Raw genomic sequence first — 20,933 nt, 5'->3', positions numbered from 1 at the left:
GTATTTATACTGTGGGACATGTCGGTAATTATTTCTTGTTGTACTTGTTTACTGAGCTCTGTCAACTTCCCAGATAGTTGATCAGATAACTCAGTGCATATAGTTTTGCTCACCTCACTGAACTGTTGACTAATACTATTCTTGAAATAATTAAATGTCTGATTTTGCTGTTCAAACTGTTGTCCCATATTTTCCTGTTATCTTCTGAGCTGCTGTGTTACACTCTTAAGCTGTTGTGTTATTAGTTGCATGAATAGTGTCAAATTGTGGGTGTCACTGGTATTTACATTGCTTTTTTGAACTGTTTCCTGTTCTTGGATTTGCAATGTCATGAGCAAATAATCAAAGGAATTTTCATTGTCGTGTGGATCAGTTTCACAATTTGAAAAAATGTGTACTGGTTGGCCTGAGAAATGTTCTCACCAAGCTTCATAAAAGTAGCATCATGATTAGTTATATTATGAGTGTCTTCATTTTGTAATAGTGGGACACCAACCTAGTTGTTTTGGTAGCCATTGACCAGTTCACGAGTTGGCTCATTACTTTCAAATGTTGCCAAGCTCGGATTTCCACCATCTTGGCATATTGCATTTTGTAATGAGTTTTCAACAATGGCCGTTTCCCTTGACTCCATTGTGAACAGTATTTAACAAGTGTCTGTACTTTTCAATTAAAGCAGTTTTATATGCATATTCATTAATGAACCTGATATTTGCTGATACAGTCTTACAGAATTTGAATGAATTATTTTGCACTTTAATGCTTACTTTCCACAAATTTTTGTCTTTCCTATAGAAATGCACTTTCCGTATAGCATATTAATTGGAAGGAAAATAGATTATCTACTGTGAGAGAGATGATGCCAAGCGCGGCCATAGAAGCGTACAGCATAGCAGCTTCCTGCCTTAACCACTGAAATCCGCATTCCCAGTGCATCTCGTTTGGAGGCAGTATTTAATTTCAATTTTCTCCTTCAAGTTGTTAATAGTTCCAATCTCACAGACTTGTAACAAATGCAACAAAGGCCTCATTAGTTTCTTGTAATGATAAAATGGATCATTCATCTCAAAAAAATTTTATCTCAACAATTGAAAGGTCTGATCATATTCCACTCGGCACCATCCTTTGAATGGTCGCCATTGAATAGTGGTGGGGGGAATAAAATGTAATATATAATGGAAACTGATTAATAATAGCTGCTTAAATAATTAAAAGAAGAAAATTTTGAAAGAATAATTGAAAAAACTAGAAGGTACGCATATACTGGGCGAACTTTAACTGGAATTAATATCAACAGACCCTCAATATTCAATACATATATTCAGCATTTAAATTTACATACTTCTTTTTCTTGTTACTGCCATTCTGCATAGAGCTTGGTATGACAATACTGGTTCCAGATTGCCCATCCTTCTGCTCACACAAATTAGTCTCATCTGCTTCGATCCTCTTGATGCAGGATTCTCGGTGTGTCACGGAATGATGAACAGATGGGTATGGTCGTCATGAATGTACAAATAAACTTTGCTATCTCACTAACTTTCTGTAACACTTTTTAATGTACAATTGGAATACACATTTTTTAACAATATCAACTTGGTGGAACTCATCATATGTCCACCTGCTACCACTTATAGAGACAAACAAATGAATATAAAGAAATTTAAAAAAATTGAAGAGCATATCTCTACTTGTGTTGTTTGTGACCCTATAGTATCGATGGTAGAATTTGACTTATTATAAAGAAAAGAACAAGGGAGAAAAGAAAAAAAAAATAATAATAAAATGATACATTACAATTGTCCCCCACTGTGCACTGATGTCACATGGAGTTGCACAGTGTCTGAGCTTATTTCTCTCTTTATGGGTTGATAACTCTGGCCGGTACGGTACGTGCATAGTCTTTATTTTTCAGCCATTGGATTTATCCTACATGGCTACTGATTTATACAGGCATGTCAACTCCCTTAACACATACATACGTAAGTTTTCCTTCATAACAAAGTGCTTGCTGTAACTACACAGTCTCATTAATGTCCATCAGTATCTGCCAGTGTTTAGCCTATGAAGTATGCACACGCAGCTCAATGTCCATTACCATCCCTGCTCGCTTTCACATGTTTAATACAAAGTCAGAGTTCCTGTGTCATGTGTTCACATAGTCTTCACTGCACAGATTCATGAAGCTCATGTTCATTGGCATGATCCTTTGTGAAATCTTCAATGCGGTGACAACTGGCTTTCATTTCAGCAGCCTGAGGAATGTATTTCACCTCGTTGCTCACACTTATTCACCGAGCGAGGTGGCGCAGTGGTTAGCACACTGGACTCGCATTTGGGAAGACGACGGTTCAATCCCATCTCCGGCCATCCTGATTTAGGTTTTCCGTGATTTCCCTAAATCGTTTCAGGCAAATGCCGGGATGGTTCCTTTGAAAGGGCACAGCCGATTTCCTCCCCAATCCTTCCCTAACCCGAGCTTGCGCTCCGTCTCTTTGTCGACGGGATGTTAAACACTAACCACCACCACCATCACACTTATTCAGTGGGGACACCAGCCATACATCTGACATCTGCCAACAACGTAAGCTTCTTGCCACTTCTATGACGTTGTCGAGCACAGAAAATTCATGTTTTTATGACTTGTCGAACTCAAAAATTCATGTTACATGAAGTATTGTCAGTTTTAGTTCATCACACACACACACACACACACACACACACACACACACACACACACACACACACACATATCTCAAATGCACACTTAACACTTTGCAGGCAGGTTTCGTATGTTTTTGTGCTTTGTTTTTGAGCATCTTTCATACCATTGCATTACACAACATTTCTGTAGTGTCCTTTCCGCATACTACCCACATAACAGAAAAAATACAAATACAAATACAAAAATAAACTTATCCTATTCATTTGCTGACATGCCATTATCATTGCTTATATACATTACAGTCTGATTTTGTTTAATACATTTTGTTAAACTATAATTTCGTTACAATATTAATTCCCACTGTATGAGTAAACTTTTTGCTCTCATTTGATTCTATATTCTGTACATAACATGCATACAACAATAGATTCTTTTCTCCTTTCTGGCATAAATTGACATATATTTCATTCCAATTCACAGTGACTTCTTGTCAGGGCATATTTATCAATTTCAAAGAATTAAAGAAGTAAAAAATAGTTGCTACAACAGATTCTACATGCTGCTTAAATAACTATATATGGCCTCACCTCTCTAGAATTCTCAGGAAGGATCTACACACTACAGGGTTGAGAAAATTTCACAGAAAGGCATTTATGTGCCCAGTTACGTCTTGGTACTAGACTTAATTGTGATCCCCAGAACAAAATAGTCTGTTGTTTATAAAAATAACGCAAACCTGATAATACCAATCATATCAAATACTTATTCAGTGTTTAAAGTGCACCTCAATATTTACTCGTTCATTGTATAAAGGATAACAATTTCATATGCTAAGGTATACAGAGTTGTATCATCAAAACTATATGTTATGTACAATGAGAATAGTGCTTATGTAAGTAGCAAATGTGTATAAACTGATTAATAACTGCTGCTTGAATAATTGGAATACATTGACTGGAAAGAAAAGTTGTAAGAAACTGAAAGGTAATTTACGAATCTGTACACAATCCTGGGTGACTTTAACTGGTAGTAATACCAACAGACCTGCAGCACCAATACATGCAAGGCCAATATACATAATTTGCACTACATACTACTTCAAATTAATTCCATTGTGCATAGCCTTGATTACAACAATTCCAATGCAGGATCATTCCTCCGCTGCTCATGCAAATTCGTCTTGTCTGCTCCAAACCTCCTGATGCAGGATCTCAGTGGTGGGCGAAATGACGAGCAGACAGGGATGCACATCTCACATATGCAAATTAATTTCTAATAACTTGTTATAATACTTTTAAGGTACGGTTGAGCTACACATTTTTAACAATACTGGTACAACAGATCCAAACATACATCAGGATGCTACCACTTATAGAAACAAACAAGTGATGATGCAGGAATTAATAAATTGAAGAGCGTATTTCTTCTTTTGTTTCATGCAGATGTATCAAAACATTATCCTTGCCACGAAACAACTCATTAATTTACCTCTGCATTATGTATATCTCATTCAGTTTACATATAGCTTACAGTATAAAAAGAAAAGAACGAAAAAATCATATGTTTCAACACAAGTTGTCCAAGTAAAGATTATTCAGTATTAAGACTTCATCTGTTACCTAAGACAATCTCTATCAGGTAGCTAGGAAAACTAAAGATTATCACTCTGTCATCATTATATTTCTTGCAACAGGTAATATACATCATAGAGAACTACCGTAGATACGAGCAGTATGACCTGTGGCATAAGTACAGTATCAGGAACAAAAGTAACCTCGAATAACTCCATTGTAACTATTAAAGAACAACAAAGTACTTCTTACGCATATTAACTAAGCTCTTCAGAGTCTTACCAAATTGTATCTTATTGAACAAACTTCTTACATTTTGATGGAAAAGTCCAACTGTATTATGACTGTTAATCTCTATACTGTCCAAACAGCCTTTTTTATCGCTTGATTTATTGTTGCAACTGTCTCTATAAACCAACAGTTCAAAAGAAAAATCAAAGATATTCTATCAGAACTAAGTCATTATGAAGTTATGGTTGTAATACATTTATATTGTACCTATAGTGTTAGAATGTAATACTTCAGTGAACAGTAACATAATGTACGCTTTACTTTAATGTTGAAAATATTTATATTAGTAATACATTAAGATATTTAATGACATAATGATTAATAAATTGTGATACAAGTATGTGTATGCTGTAAACTGTATCAACACATAATGCTTCCGATGACTTCTGATGTCTGTACAATAACAATAAAACTGAATTCAATTAAAAATCAGTTCAGTTCAATATGTCCATGATGTAGATGTAATCAGATTATAGGGAAAGACAGAGATCGATATACATGTGACAAATAACTGAGGACAGTGGAGGTATATGTTACTTTCGTAAGCATTTTCTAAAAAAAAATATTTTTACACTAGAAGACATCACCACCTCTAATTATCTGTGGACATCCTCAGATGCACTTCTAAATTTGGTAGGAACCTGATACAATATGTAAATGGAATGCTGGGGCATCCAATACTTTTTATTCTGTGTTGACTGTAAGTGACACACTCAAATATATTGTTTATAATAAACAGACATGATGAAGATAAATAAGCTCCTCAAGCTGGGTTCTGGAAAAAACCATTACATCTTAAATAGATTCAGAAGTGTGCCTAACGAATGGAGCCCTACATAAAATACCAGAGGTTACAATTAAAGCGCAGCTACTCACAAAAGTCCAGTGTGACCTGTAATCTGTAATTACTGTATGACAGCGAAACTTGGTAGATATTCTAATGTCTTAATGTGGAACTGATTTATGCTGGAAAAAAATAAGTTCCAGTTTTGGCCAACAGGTGAATGCAAAAAATATGTATAGAAATAATTCTGTATGTAATGGAAGAGGAACAGGACATGGGCAGAATAGGTCAGGCAAATGCAAAAAGTGTAATTGATTTTATTATTAACTGCCTCACACATAATTTGGTCAATATGAACACTAGAGACATCGACAAGATGCTGCATACCTAAAATGTACAGACTCAGGGGGAATTGGCCACTGTCTGTAAACAGCTGGAAGCTGTGTTGGCCATGGTTGACAGGCTCCAGGCTGTTGCCCTTGGCCGTGGTGACATTGGGACACCTGAGGCAAGTGCTTTGGCATCTCTGGAACCTGTAGCATTGCCTGGGATCTCTGATGCCACTGCACCCTCAGATTCGGACATCCCTGCCAGTCGACACTTGCCTGATGGTGATTGGCAAACCGTGATGGGGTCGTGAATCCCTGGGCAGAAGGCGAAAGTTGGTGCTGGCCACAAGGCTATACCCTTACACCTCTGTAACAGGTTTGAGGTACTGCCCACTGCTGAAAGTACTTCTGAGCCAGCAACAGTGACCTTGCCTGTTGTGGCAGTGGCCAGTCTTCCTGAGAGGTCCAGACAAGTGCAAAGGGTGGGATAGTGTGTCATTGGGAGCTACAATGTTAGGTGGATGATGGAACCCCTTAGGGATATAGGGATATGGCAGCTAAGGGCAGGAAGAAAGCCAATGTGCACTCTGTGTGCATACCGGGGGGAGTGATCCAAGATGTGGAAAGGGTCCTTCTGGATGCCATGAAGGGTACAGGGTGCAGCCAACTGCAGGTGGTCGCTGTTGTCAGCACTAATGACCTGTGTTGCTATGGATCGGAAGAGATTCTCTGCGGTTTCAGGCAGCTATCTGAGTTGGTGAAGACTGCCAGTTTTGCTAACAAGATGAAGGCAGGACTCACCATCTGCAGCATCGTTGACAGGACCGATTGCAGACCTTTGGTACAGAGCTGAGTGGAGGGTCTGAATCACAGGCTCAGATGGTTCTGCGGCCGTGTAGGCTGCAGATTCCTCGACTTGCGCCATAGGGTGGTGGGGTTTCGGGTTCTGCTAAATAGGTCAGGTGTCCACTACACACAGGAGGTGGCTACGTGCATAGCAGTTCAAAAAGGGCCCTAGTCTCAAAGAGTACAGAGCAAAGAAATGACGAGAATTGACCAGGCAACAGTCAGTATTGTAGTTGTAAATTGTCAAAGCTGTGTTGGAAAAGTACCAGAGCTTCAAGTGCTGATAGAAAGCACTGAAGCTGAAATTGTTATAGGAACAGAAAGCCAGAGATAAATTCTGCCGAAGTTTTTACAGAGGCACAAACCGTGTTCACAAAGGATAGATTAAATAAAGTAAGTGGTGGTGTGTTTGTGTCTGTTGATAGTAGTTTATCTTGTAGTGAAGTTGAAATACATAGCTCCTGTGAATTACTATGGGTAGAGGTTATACTCAACAGCCATACCAAAATAATAAATAATCCGCTTCTTCTACCGAAACCCCCCGCCCCTCCCAACTCAGATGATATAATAGCTGAACGATTCAAAGAAAACTTGAATGTCATTACAAATAAGTACCCCACTCATACAGTTATAATTGATGGAGACTTCAATCTACCCTCGATTTGTTGGCGAAAATACATGTTCAAAGCCGGTGGAAGACAGAAAACATCTTCCAAAATTCTACTAAATGCTTTCTCTGAGAATTACTTTTAACAATTAGTTCATGAGCCCACACAAATTGTAAATGGTTGCAAAATCAAACTTGACCTCTTGGCCACAAATAATCCTGATCTAATAGAGAGAGTCATGATGGATACAGGGATTAGAGAACACAAGGTCATTGTAGCAAGGCTCAAAACTATATCAACCAAAACCACTAAAAATAAACGCAAAGTATATCTACTTAAAACAGCAGGTAAAAATTCACTTGATGCCTTCCTAAGAGAGAGTCTCCATTCCTTCCAAGCTAATTATGTAAGTGTAGACCAGATATGGCTCAAATTCAAAGATGCAGCATCAACAGCAATAGATAGATTCATACCACATAAGTTAGTAAGAATGGGACTGATCCACCATGGTACACAAAACACACCAGAACACTGTTGCAGAAGCAACAAAAAAAGCGTGCCAAATTCAGAAGACACAAAATCCGCAAGACTGGCTAAGTTTCACAGAAGCTCAAAATTTAGTGCAGATGTCAATGCGAGATGCTTTTAATAGTTTCCACAATGAAACATTGTCCCAAAATATGGTAGAAAACCCAAAGAGATTCTGGTCGTATGTAAAGTACACCAGTGGCAAGAAACTGTCAATTTTTTCACTGCCAAATAGCGATGGAAATGTTACCAATTATGGTGTCACTAAAGCGGAGTTACTAAATGCAGTTTTCTGTAATTCCTTCATGAAAGAAGACAAAGTAAATATTTCAGAATTTGAAACCAGAATCCTGTTAGCATGAGTGACATAAAAGTAGATATCTTAGGTGTTGCGAAACAACTCAAATCACTTAAGAATGGTAAGTCTTCCGGTGCCTTTCTTAGCAATCATACACAACTGTTCACTTGATGAAAGGTCTGTTCCTAAAGACTGGAAAGTAGCACAGTTCACACCAATATTCAAGAAAGGAAATAGGAGTAACCCATTGAATTTCAGATCCAAACCACTGACCTCAATTTGCTGTAGGATTTTGGAGCATATACTGTACTCAAACATTATGAATCACCTTGAAGAAAGTGACTTATTGACACATAACCAACACGGATTCAGAAAATATCATTCTTGTGAAACACAGCTAGCTCTTTATTCCCATGAAGCAATGAGTGCTGTTGACAAGTGATCTCAGATCGATTCCATATTCCTAGATTTCCAGAAGGCTTTTGACATCGTTCCTCAGAAGCAACTATTAATCAAATTAAGTGCATATGGAGTATCATGTTAGTTGTGTGACTGGATTTGTGATTTCCTCTCAGAGAGGTCACAGTTCATAGTGATAGATGGTAAATTATCAAGTAGAACAGAAGCGATATCTGAAATTCCACAAGGTAGTGTCATAGACCCTCTGCTGTTCCTGATTTACATAAATGATCTAGGTAATAATCTGAGCAGCCCCCTTAGATTGTTTGCAAATGACACTGTAATTTACCATCTAGTAAAATCATCAGATGATCAATTCCAATTACAAAATGATCTAGAGAGAATTTCTATATGGTGCAAAAAGTGGCAATTGGCACTAAACAAAGAAAAGTGCGAGGTGATCCACATGGGATCTAAAAGAAATCTGATAAATTTTGGGTATGCAATAAATCGCACAAATCTAAGGGCTGTCAGTTCATCTAAATGCCTTGGAATTACAATTACAAGCAACTTAAATTGAAAAGACCATGTAGATAATATTGTCAGGAAGGCGAAACAAAGACCGCGCTTTGTTGGCAGAACGCTTAGAAGGTGTGACAAACCCACTGAAGAGACAGCCTACATTACACTTGACCGTCCTCTGCTGGAATAATGCTGCGTGGTATGGAATTCTTACCAGGTAGGATTGACAGAGGACATCAAAAAAGTGCAAAGAACGGCAGCTCATTTTGTGTTGTCGTGCAATAGGGTTGAGAGTGTCACTGATACGATACGCGAGTTTGGGTGGCAGTCACTGAAACAAAGGTGGTGAATGCGAAAATATTTTTTGACACCCACCTACGTAGGGAGAAAAGATCATCATAATAAAATAACAGAAAGATTAAGGTGTTCCTTTTTCCTACATGCTATTCAAGAGTGGAATAGTAGAGAAGTTGTATGAAAATGGTTCGATGAACCCTCTGCCAGGCACTCAAGTGTGAATTGCGGAGTAACCATGTAGATGTAGATGTACAAAACGACATGATCAACTGTCCGCAGCAGTTCCATTGGAATCTAAGCAATGTGTTCCTATATATTGGCCTTCAGATCAGGTAGGGACCAGACGGGTCCCTGTTAATGTGTTCTTTTAGATATTCCCAGAGTCAAAAGTCATCATATCAGATGATCTTGCACGTCATGCATCTAGAAAACCTCTGGAGATAACACACTCATGGAAGGTTGCATAAGACAGAACTTTCACTGGGCAAGCAACAATAGGTGTTGTCCATCTTGCAAATGAACTGTGGTTTCCACACAGTTGCGCTCTCCCAAATCAGGAATCACACGCTGTACAAGGAGGTCTTGATAATGTGCAGATGCCATGGTACAACTGACAGGCCTCCTGGATGTATTCTCTTCAAAGAAGAATGGACCAATAATAAGGATGCTTTTGATTCAACACCACAGTCATATCTCGTGACTGCAGTGGATCTTCCTGCACAACACATGGTTTAACAGAACCCTGAATTCGGCAGATCTGTGTATTCACTGCACTCTGTAGTTTAAAATGTGCCTCATCACTCCATAGAATATTGCCCAGCCACATGTCATCAACTTTGACCCATGTCAGAAATTGAAGAGCAAATTCAGAATGTTGGTGCAAATCATGATGTCACAGTTGCTGCACCATCCGGATTTTCTGCAGGTACCAAAGTGATATAGACTGCAAAACTTTCCATACCGCTGACCATGGGATGACAATTCTAGTAACCCTGCATGAGCACTATCACTACCTGGAAAATATGCTGCATGGTTAGTTACAGCAACAGCAACCTTGTCAATAACTTCCACTCAGATAGGACACCTTCCTCTTCCAGGTGACATGCCCAGCTCACTCATGTTTTTGGATTACATTTTCATAATCTTTATACCATTTAATGATATTTTGCTTTTCCCCAGAACCTTCAGTCAGTGATGCTCTTCACATAAAACTGTTCACATAAAACTGTTTCACTAATAGTGCATGGTCTCTCTTCTGATAGCCATACTATTCAGTTGCATTATGGCTTGTCAAATGACAGTGTGGATCTCATATCATCAAGCAAACAGTGTTCAGTGCCAAATATGCACCTGGTGGCCATAATTGGAATTATTTTTTTCCCGGCATAAATCATTTCCACATTAACATGTTAGTATAGCTACAAAGTTTCACTGCCATACAATAATTACAGTCTACACTGGACCTCTGTAAGTAGCGGCTTTTTAATTATAGCCTTACAGTAGCTTCCTAACAAAGGGCTAACAACAAATCCAACCCTACATAAAATAACACCCACTGTCAGTCTTAGCATACTACTTACAAAGGTTACTTCCCCTCATATTCACAACAGCAGAGCCCTCTCATCTGAGCTACAAGTTACCTGCACCTCCTTTATAACCTACCCTAACAAATCTCTCCTTCCTCTCTGAGGAAAAACCTAATAGTTCCAAAATCTAAGAACCATTTTTCTTTTTTTGCTTCTAAATATGTCTATTGCCAATACCAGAATTTTTCCTCCTGATGGTAAGTACTGGACAGCAATTTTATCTGTTATAATATGAAGAAACATATAATCCGAATTTCTGGAGGGAAAAACATGTAAAATTAGGGAAAGGCAACCACTTACCTATACAAAACTGCTACATGGCATACAGAAGTACGCAATAGAGCTTTAGAGCTCTTCTCTTTTCCTAGTAAGAGTACACACATTCACACGCACAACCACATAGACACCCAAACATACATGCGGATCCCTTCTGACATATCAGTGTTTAGAAAATTGTCTTCTTTCTTTCATAATAAGTTTTTGCTTCCATTCCTAACTCTCATTTTTTCATTTTCATTTTGTTTCTAAATTGTAAATTTTTAGGACCTTCCAAAGAAGCCTGATATCCCGACTCTCTCAGATGCTATGTGGATGGCTGTCAACTTCTTGGATGATGCATTTCCTAGTTTCAAGGGCATCACAAATGATGCGCTAAAAGCCATACCAGTAATGATTGGAACTTTTAAACAGGTATTACCCTCTTTGTGCACAGAATTTTGCACATTTTTCCTTCTCCCTTTTTTTTTCTTTAGACTTTAGACTCAAAAAAATATATTTTATCTGTGAGGCTAATGTGTTTTCAAAAGTTAGAAAATAATAGCTAAGAAGTATGACAATTTTGTGTTTTGACTGCTAATTAACAGCATGTGTGTAATGTCACATAATTTCCCTAAATGTCACAAAATTGGAAGTTCACACTGATGAAAACACTTTGCCTAGCACATTGGAAAACTTCACATACTGAAGCAACTGCACAGTGAGAACACAATAATGCTGAACTTTACAGAAAGCACTAGCCTAATCTGTTCATAACTGATTCAGTATACTTTTTATGTAATAGGCATACCTAAAGATAAGCTGTATTGGACACCGCTGGCCATGATGACCAAGCGGTTCTAGGCACTTAAGTCCGGACCATGCGGCTGCTACGGTCACTGGTTCGATAGGTTAGTTAGGTTTAAGTAGTTCTAAGTTTAGGGGACTGATGATCTCAGATGTTAAGTCCCATAGTGCTAAGAGCCATTCGAACCATTTGTAGATGACACAAGACTGGAATGCTGCATATCAGGCCAAATCAGAAAAAAGCACTATTTACCACACTACATAAAAATTATAATTAAATGTGCCAAATTTGATCTCTGTATATAAGGGTTGAAATAGGGGCTGAAGGTTTTTTTTAATGTCACAATTATAGCAATTGTGAAGCTAGACCTATGAAAATTGGTACTTGTTTTCTCGGTCAGAAATAAAGAAATAAGTGTTTCAGCAATTTAAACCTGTGGAGGTGAAACAGTGGATGAAAGCTTTTTTTGGGAACTATATTGTTATTTAAGAACTACTTAAGTGTATTTAAAGCTATATCTATGGACATTGGTATCTGACTTCTCGGTTGCAAATAAAAAAAACCTGTTTTTCAGTGGTTTTGGAAATTGAAACCCCAACGAGGCGAAACAGGGAATGAGATTTTCTATGAAAATATTTTATTTTGAAAGCACTTTTAAAGCTAAATCTACAACATTTTAAATCCGACTTCTCAGTTAGAAATTAAAAAATATTTATTTCACCGTTTTTGGACATCTTACCCCTATGAGGTGATATAGGGGATGAGAAGCTTTTTGAAAGAGGATTGTGAAACTAGAACTACAAAAACTGGTATTTGATTTTTCAGCCAGAAAATAAAAAATAATGTGTTTCAGCATTTTTGAAAATTCATCCACTGGGGAGCCAAAATAGTGGGTGAAAGTTATTGAAAATAAATAATTACTACAGAACTACTAAAGGATTTTTCAGGCTACATCTATGGCAAGTGGTATTGGACTTCTCGGACAGAAAAAAAAAGAAGTTTTTCAGTGTCTCAGGAGATTCAGTCCCTGAGGGAGTGCAATAGGGGATGAACATTTTTAAGAAAATATTTCATTGCATTAAAAAAAAATGAAACTAAATTTATGATAATTGGTATTTCACTTCTTTGTTTGATATAAGGAATTACTTGTTAGGGGTTGAAAGTTGCTATGGAAATGTCACCACAAGAAATGCAAAAAGGAATGATTACAATAATTTTGGTCTCCAACTACCAGAATTGTTTTTTTGTCAGAAGTACATTTGAAAATGATATTGCTTATATGACCTTAATTTGTGTGAAAATCTTAGAAGATGTTGCAATTTGTGAACATAAAAATTCAAATAAATAAAAATAAAAAAATCCGTGAAGGCCACACAGGCTATGCGAGCAAAGCAGTGAGCACTAAGCTAGTTAATTCATATTTCGAATGTAAAGAAATGACACTTGATTATTCAATAGTCGTGCTGCAGACCCAAGCTTTTCAATGAAAGTTACTTCATGTATGAGTTAGTAAAATTCAAAAGTCAGTTAATTCATGTAAATTCAAAAGTCAGTTGATTCGTGCATTAATTAGTTTCAGTGTAGTATTTCAGTGATTCTTGGAAAATGATCATGGATTAGGAACAGAATTTTATCCCAGGTAACAGTGCAGTATGAAAATGACAATACTCCTTCAAACTCCAGTTATAAAATCATTATGTTAAAATCAGACAAATTATTCATTGCCGGGATGCCATATGACAGTTCTGAAGATGATGCAGAAGTTATTTATGGATGGCATCAAATGGCTAAAAATCGCAATACTGCCCACTGTCTTGTTAACAAAGCCATCGGCATAGAGACCTGGAGCAGGGCTTGCACATGCATTTTGTGTTCTTTACAAAGCAGACTGGTAAAAACTCTACATGTAAAAATTCAGTACAATTTGTATTTCAGGTACCAAGCAAATTACAAATAAAATTTAAATATAGTTCTGGAAATGAAAAACTTAATCTACAAAAAATATTTAAAATGTGATTACATATATATTATACATATAGAAAATATGAATTTCAATATGAATATCACGAAGACAAGATAAAACATTACATGATAGATTACAGCTGTGGTGGTGTATATCAGTACAACCTACATTAAGACATTAATGATGATGGTGATATTTGATTCGTGGGGTGCTCAACTGCACAGTCATCAGTGTCCATACAAATTCCCAGTCTGTACACAGTCCAGTCTAGCCACTTTCATGAATGATGATGGAGACAACACAGACGCCCAACCCCGGGCAGAGAATATCCCCAACTGCTAGACATTGGCGAATAACCTCCAAGGTACTACAGGGAGCCACAGAAGGCATATACAGGATGATTCAGGAGGACTGTCACATAATTTGTGAGGTGATTCTGCATATGAAAATAAAACAAAAAAGTTGTTTAAACATCTGTCCGATTTTCGATTGTTACGGAACAGGAGCACGTGGAAGACCACACTTGTCCATGAATGATTATGAAGACAAGTGTGAAAATTACTTTCTGAAATGCTGTGTAGGCACTGTTGTGGACAGAATGATGGTGGGACAGATGACTGATCCACCCAACAAGAGGTGTTCAGAAAGTTCCCCCACCCATCTCAATGCATTTGTCAATGCATTGGAGGGTGTGTTGTGTTGCCCATCATGTCTGTGGGCTTTAATATGGGCAACAGCATTGGTGATGTGATTGAAGAGGGCTTCATATGAATCCAACTTTGTAGTGTACATATCACCCTTTAACCAGCCCCATCAACAGAAGTCTAATGGGTCAGGGCGGGCAATCTGTCAGGCCACTTAATGGGTCCACAATGGCCAACACACAGTGGAGAAAATGTATTATTCAGATACTGGGATAATTGTCTGCTACAGTGAACTGGTGATTCATCATGTTGCAGGTACATTTGACATTATTGCTTTAATTTCATTTCTTCCAAAAGTGCAGGTAGTTCTTCTATCAGGAAATATGTGTATCCTGTGGCTGTCATACTTTTTGGCAAGAACATAGGCCCTATCGTCCAGTCATCAATCATACCATTCCAGATGTTCAATGAGAACCTAACTTTGAATCTTGTTTCCCTAGTGTCATGTGAGTTTTCTGTTGTTCATGAAAGATAACTGTGGGTTTTCATGATACCATTGCATGTAAATTCAGCCTCATCTGCAAATAAAGTGTATTGCATGATGTCTCTATGTACAGCCAACCATTTATAAAATTATTGTCTACTTACTGAGTCACCTGGATACAGATGTTACTTGAGCTGCACATGGAATGTGCCTTTGAATGTATTACACACCACACTTGCATTTGTGGAATATCAAGCTGACAGCTAATGTGCCATGTGCTTGTGGTGGGACTCCAGGGTATCGTTGCGATACTGTCTTCCCCTCCCTCAGCTGATGGGACGGCCCCACATTCTGATGTTAGGTGTACACTGGGTACTGTTCTGAATTCATTTAATGTTTGAAAAACCATGGAAAATATCCCAGAACAGGGGGTTTATTGATCAGGAAAGTGTCTCTGGTAGTCTTTCACATCCACACAGACACTCCCATTTCAGTACCCAGACACAAAAAACTTGTCTGCCTATTTTACATTGGCAAATGTATGAGACATGTTTGTATTCATGGACACAATGGACTCGCTCAGTTAAACAACACTGAAACATGACACACATGGCCTCATGACTGCTACCTGATCCAAACCATAACTGCGCACTGGATACGCTTGCAGCTGTTGCCTTGGTGCACCATCACAGTTCTGCCATTTGTTGGAGAAGCCCCAGGTGTCGTGATGGATGGATCATTCATCTGTACCACTTTTATTCTATTGTCCACAGTGCCTACATAGCATTTCAGTAAGTAATAGCCACACTTGTCTTCGTACTCTTTCATACGTGTGTATAGTCTTCAATTTGCTCCTGTTTTGTAATAATCAATGTAGAATTATCTCACAAATTGTGTGACATTCCTCCTGAATCATCCTGTATATTGTGCAAGAAGACAGAGACAGGATTATCTCCAACAAATAATTAAGAACAATGGATATAACTATTGCTCTGAGAGGAAGAGATTGTTACAACAGAGGATGAGGGCAAGGTGGAATTTATAATAGAGTGGAAGAATATAAATTAAGAAGCTTTGGCATGTCATTGTCACTAGCAATGTAAAATAATCTTAATGTAAAGGTAGTAGCATTTAGTTTTGTACAAGAACTTGAATGTTATTCTTCCACTTTCATTTTTAAGAATATAAAGCATTCAGTTTCACTCTCTGATCACCTTATGATAACAAAATTTCATTTCAACAAGAGTTTCATGTGAGAAAAATATTTGTATTGTGCTTTGTTCCAGTTATGAGTCAATTTGTTTTCTATAAGCCATAGACTGATGTTATAATCTACCCTAGTTCCTATATCACTTACATTACATCCTTTGCCTCATACAGTGACCTTTGTTTCTTCTGCACATAGAAAATTTTTTGACTATCTTGCCATGTACAGGGCAACTCATAAGAAAAACAAGAGATGCAGAATAAAATCCTGTGCTACCCCTCATTTTACACTACCACAGTCAGAAGTGAACAATTAACAGTTTCTTTTGTAACTGCTGAAAGCTAAACCTTCCTTTCAATTAGTTTCCATTGAATCTCTGTGTGATGCTTCATTCATTCTGCTCATCATGATTCCATGAGTCTTTACAAATTCTGCTTCATTCCAGACATCTTAATGTTTCCAAGAGGCTTCTTTTCCAAACTGTGCTTAAATGTTACTAACTTTGACTAATATTTTCAGTGCTTTAAATTCAAGCCCATACCTCCTTTCTTTGCTAATAGACATTTTGCTTAGATTCTAAAACATCATCTTTATTGACTTTTGTGGTGATTCATTGCTCTATAACTCTCTAGCCAAAGTTGTGTAGTATCATCCATTCAACATTGGTTCTCACTGATGACAGGCATTTAAGTAAAATACTATGACTATCCTGGATACTATTTATGTTAACAGAAAAATTAGGAAATAAATTTTGACAGGCTACTGTTGCAAAATAATTAGCAGAAAGACAATCTGCAGATTTGCTTGTTTTTTGGTGTAAGATGCTCATTTTGTCAGGATATTTACTTCCAGCTGTGAAGGGCTAGGCCAATTTCAAAAAGTTCTAATATTTACAATTTTATTTTTCCTTGGAAAATGTTACTGACAATTTTGTGTCATATCAACCAACCCGTTCGTTTAGTCAATTTTTACTACAAATTTCTTGTCTCCTCAATTCCGTTCAGTACCGCCTCATTACTTACATGATCTATCCCTTTAATCTTCAGCATTCTTCTGTAGCACCATGTTTCAAAAGCTTCTATTCCCTTCTTGTCTAAACTGATTACTGTCCAAGTTTCACTTCTATACATGGCTACAATCCATATAAATACTTTCAGAAAAGACTTCCTAACATTTAAATCTATATCCGATATTAACAAATTTCTCTTCCTCTGAAAAGCTTTTCTATCCCTCACCAGTCTGCATTTTATATCCTCTCTGCTTTGGCCATTATCAGTTATCTTGCTGCCCAAATAGCAAAACTCATTTACTACTTTCAGTGCCTCATTTCGTTGCCTAATATTTCTCAGATTTGCCTTATTTAGTTTGACTTCATTCCATAATTCTTGTTTTGCTTTTGTTTATGTTCACTTATATCCTCCCTTCAAGACACTGTCCATTCCATTCAGCTGCTCTTCCAAGTCCTTTGCTGTCTCTGACAGAATTACAATGTCATCGGTAAATCTGAAAGTTTTTGTATTTTCTCCCTGAACGTTAATTCTTACTCCAATTTTTTTTGTTTCTTTTACTGCTTGCTCAGTGCACAGATTGAATAACATTGAGGCTATGCTACAGCCCTGTCTCACTTCCTTCTCAACCACTGCTTCACATTAATCCCCCTTGACTCCTACAACTGCCATCTGGTTTCTGTACAAGTTATAAATAACGTTTTTCTCCATGTATTTTTTTACCTGTTACCTTCAAAAATTCAAAGATTGTAGTCCAGTCACCATTGTCGGAAGCTTTCTCAAGATCTACAAATGCTATAAACATAAGTTTGCCTTTCTTCAGTCTATCTTCTAGGATAAGTCATAGGGTCAGTATTGCCTTGTGTGTTTCTAAATTCCTCCAGAACCCAAACTGATGTTCCCTGATGTTGATGTCTACCTGTTTTTCCCTACCTCTGTAAATAATTCATGTCAATATTTTGTGCCCATGATTTGTTTATATGATGGTTCCATAGTTCTGATGCCTGTCAGCACCTGCCTTCTTTGGAATTAGTCTTATTACATTCTTCTGGGAGTATTGTGCCTGTCTTGTTTATCTTCCACACCATGTGGAATAATTTTTTCCATGGTTGACTTTCCCAAGCATCTCAATAATTTTGAAGTATTATCAATTCCAGGGGCCTTGTTTTGAATTAGGTCTTTCGGTGTACTGTTACATTTGACACATGTCACCACTTTGTATCTCCTCCCTCATCTTCACCTACTTCCTCTTCTTTTTCTATAACACTGTACTTACATTCAGTTACCTTATCTAGGCCCTATTTATATTCCTCCCACCTTTCAGATTTCCCTTCTTTGCTTCCCATCAGATCTCTTTCCCTCAAAGTCCTGTATGGGTAGCTTCTTTCTCTTCCCTAATTATACATTCTCTTACAGCCTTGCATTTGTCCTCTAGCCATCCTTACTTGACCATTTTGCACATTCTGTCTCTCTCATTCTTTATACATTTGTATTCTCCTTTGCCTGCTTCACTTGCTGCATTTTTATATTTTTCCCCTTTTGTCAATTAAATTTGATATCAATGGATTTTTACTAGATCTAGACTCCTTACCAATGGGCACTCCTGCTTCCTCCCCTATTTCATCTCTCATAACTACCCTTTTATGTCGTCTAGTGTATTCCTTTCCTCTGAATCAGTCCCAATTTTGCCTGCCTTATGGTGCTTCCAGAACTTTCAACATCTGGTTCCCCCAATTTATCCAGTCCCATCTCCTTTATTTCCTACTTTTTTACCTAAAAAATGAAGAAAAAGAGAGCACACACACTGCACACATGGGGACTGCCAGCGCAGGTTGCCACCTGCTGGGGTCCAGCGGGCACTATGACAGACCTGTAGGGGAAAATGACTGCACTGAGCTGCGTCTGAACATGCCCAGATGTCGGCTGTTGCTGTTACTACCCATCCTGTAGACATCATCCACACATGTTTGAAAATATTTCAGTTATTCATGTTTTTCAACTATTTATGCATCTTCTCCCTCACATTTCCGAGTAAACAGAAGTATACTGATATAAATGTGGTTTTAAAATCTCTGTGTTGGTGTTATATAGTGTACTTGGAAACTATCAGTATCCCTAGGTCTCTTCCATGTATACAACCTTCTTTCTTAGTGAGGATTAAATTATGCTCTGTGCAAAATTCTACCAGCTGTCTCCCTCTATCATTCCTTTTCCCCAGTTTATGTTTTCCTACTATATTTCCTTCTCTTCATTTCCTTATTAATGAATCTCAGCCTCACACCATAAAAAATTTTCATCTCCCTCATCCAACTGAATAATTTAATTTACAGTATCATACATTTTCAGACTTTTCAGGAAATGATGAGTAAGATGACATATAAACTTTTACTACTGTGGTAGGTTTAGTTTCATGAGTATCTTGGCTATGATAATGTGTTCACAAAGTTGTTTATAGTAGATAGTCCGATTCCTGTTTTCTTATTCATTACTAGCCCTACTGTTGCATTACTCGTGTTTGATTTTGTGTTGATAAACTAGTACTCACCTGACCAGAAGTTTTGTTCTTCCTGCCACTGCAATTCACTAATTCTGATTATATCTAACATCTAGCTATCCATTTTCCTTTTTATATTCTCTAACCTTGAGTATTCCTCACCTGTAAATCCAAATTTGGAATGCCTCCAGAATATTTTACCAAAGAGAATGTCATCTCTGCAAGTGACACAACCATCTGCAGTATCAGCACAAAAAGCCTATGTCATGCAATGTGGCAAGGCTGGATCAGACCACCATCCAGACAGTTGGCCCTGCAACTACTGATAAGGCTACTGCTCTTCTTCAGGAGCCAGAGGTTAGTGTGGCCTCTCCACAGGTACCCCTGCATAATGGTTGCATCTACAGTATGGCTATCTTTGTCATTAAGGCATGCAAGCCACCCCACTTCAGCAGGTCCCATAGCTAAGGGTGGTGGTAAACTAACATAATCTTATTATTAGGAAGTCTGTTTTTCTCTATTTCACGACAGCTGTTCACATCCAGTAACCAGTTATCACATGTAATCTGTTTCTCCTTTTACAATCAACTCAGGAATGTTGCTTCATTTGGAACTTCTTCCTATGGATCTGCATTAGGTCATGATCAGTAAATCTCCAACAAAATTTCAGGATTAATTACAGAAACTAATTTTAGTCATCACATAAAACTGAGGAATGACCAAAGTCAATTTCTTTCCATGTTTATTAAATCAATATGCCTGCTCTGTGACAAAGACAGGAATACAAATGAGCCAAAAGACAATCTAGTGGTAATTCTGCAGGCCTGTGTAGACAAAAACACAAATACAGGAACATAAATGATCCAAAGGGCAATCTAGTGACAATTATGCATGCTTATATAGCCAAGAACAGACAAACATTGAAAAATTTTAGTGACTCTTGGTGAAATACATCTCTGGCTCATATATATATTGATTTGAGACTTCATTCAGCGGAAGGATAGCAAGATAATTGTTTCCTATTTCACTAGGATCTGGCATATGAGGAAATTACACAGTGGTGAATTTTGCTGAACATTCATTATTGTATGAGTGTAGCTGCAGACAACATTGAGCCATCAGATATATGGTATATGATCCACCAGTGTTCATGTTACTGAAGCAGACCATTTACATCTTTATTTGTTTTTACTGCTTGTGCTCTTTTTCTTTCAACTACCATTTTTTTATTTTCACAGGTAATAAATCTTACCAATGATTCAGCAGCACCCATTGTCGAAAGCTGGGATCAAACTCTTAGCATGTTTGAGAAGCTAATGCTTCTAAAAGCACTGAAAGAAGAAAAGG

The 20,933-nt window shown here is 37.6% G+C and overlaps 1 protein-coding gene across 1 annotated transcript in view; it reads left to right on the top strand.

Moving 5' to 3' along the window:
* LOC124613475 (dynein axonemal heavy chain 6-like) overlaps positions 1-20,933 on the top strand; it is a 984,594-nt gene that overhangs the window by 762,469 nt on the left and 201,192 nt on the right. The window contains exons 114-124 of the mRNA XM_047142181.1: positions 1,679-1,722; positions 1,841-1,982; positions 2,026-2,131; positions 2,177-2,314; positions 3,146-3,191; positions 3,261-3,338; positions 3,501-3,557; positions 4,304-4,358; positions 5,267-5,340; positions 11,268-11,414; positions 20,825-20,932. Coding sequence (XP_046998137.1) covers positions 1,679-1,722; positions 1,841-1,982; positions 2,026-2,131; positions 2,177-2,314; positions 3,146-3,191; positions 3,261-3,338; positions 3,501-3,557; positions 4,304-4,358; positions 5,267-5,340; positions 11,268-11,414; positions 20,825-20,932 — 995 coding nt within the window. The remainder of the gene's footprint in view (positions 1-1,678; positions 1,723-1,840; positions 1,983-2,025; positions 2,132-2,176; positions 2,315-3,145; positions 3,192-3,260; positions 3,339-3,500; positions 3,558-4,303; positions 4,359-5,266; positions 5,341-11,267; positions 11,415-20,824; position 20,933) is intronic.

Source organism: Schistocerca americana, chromosome 4 (assembly GCF_021461395.2).
Source record: "Schistocerca americana isolate TAMUIC-IGC-003095 chromosome 4, iqSchAmer2.1, whole genome shotgun sequence".
NCBI classification, from domain to species: Eukaryota; Metazoa; Arthropoda; class Insecta; order Orthoptera; family Acrididae; genus Schistocerca; species Schistocerca americana.
Note: the sequence above shows the minus strand (reverse complement) of the source record. Positions and strands in the feature narration are given on the sequence as shown.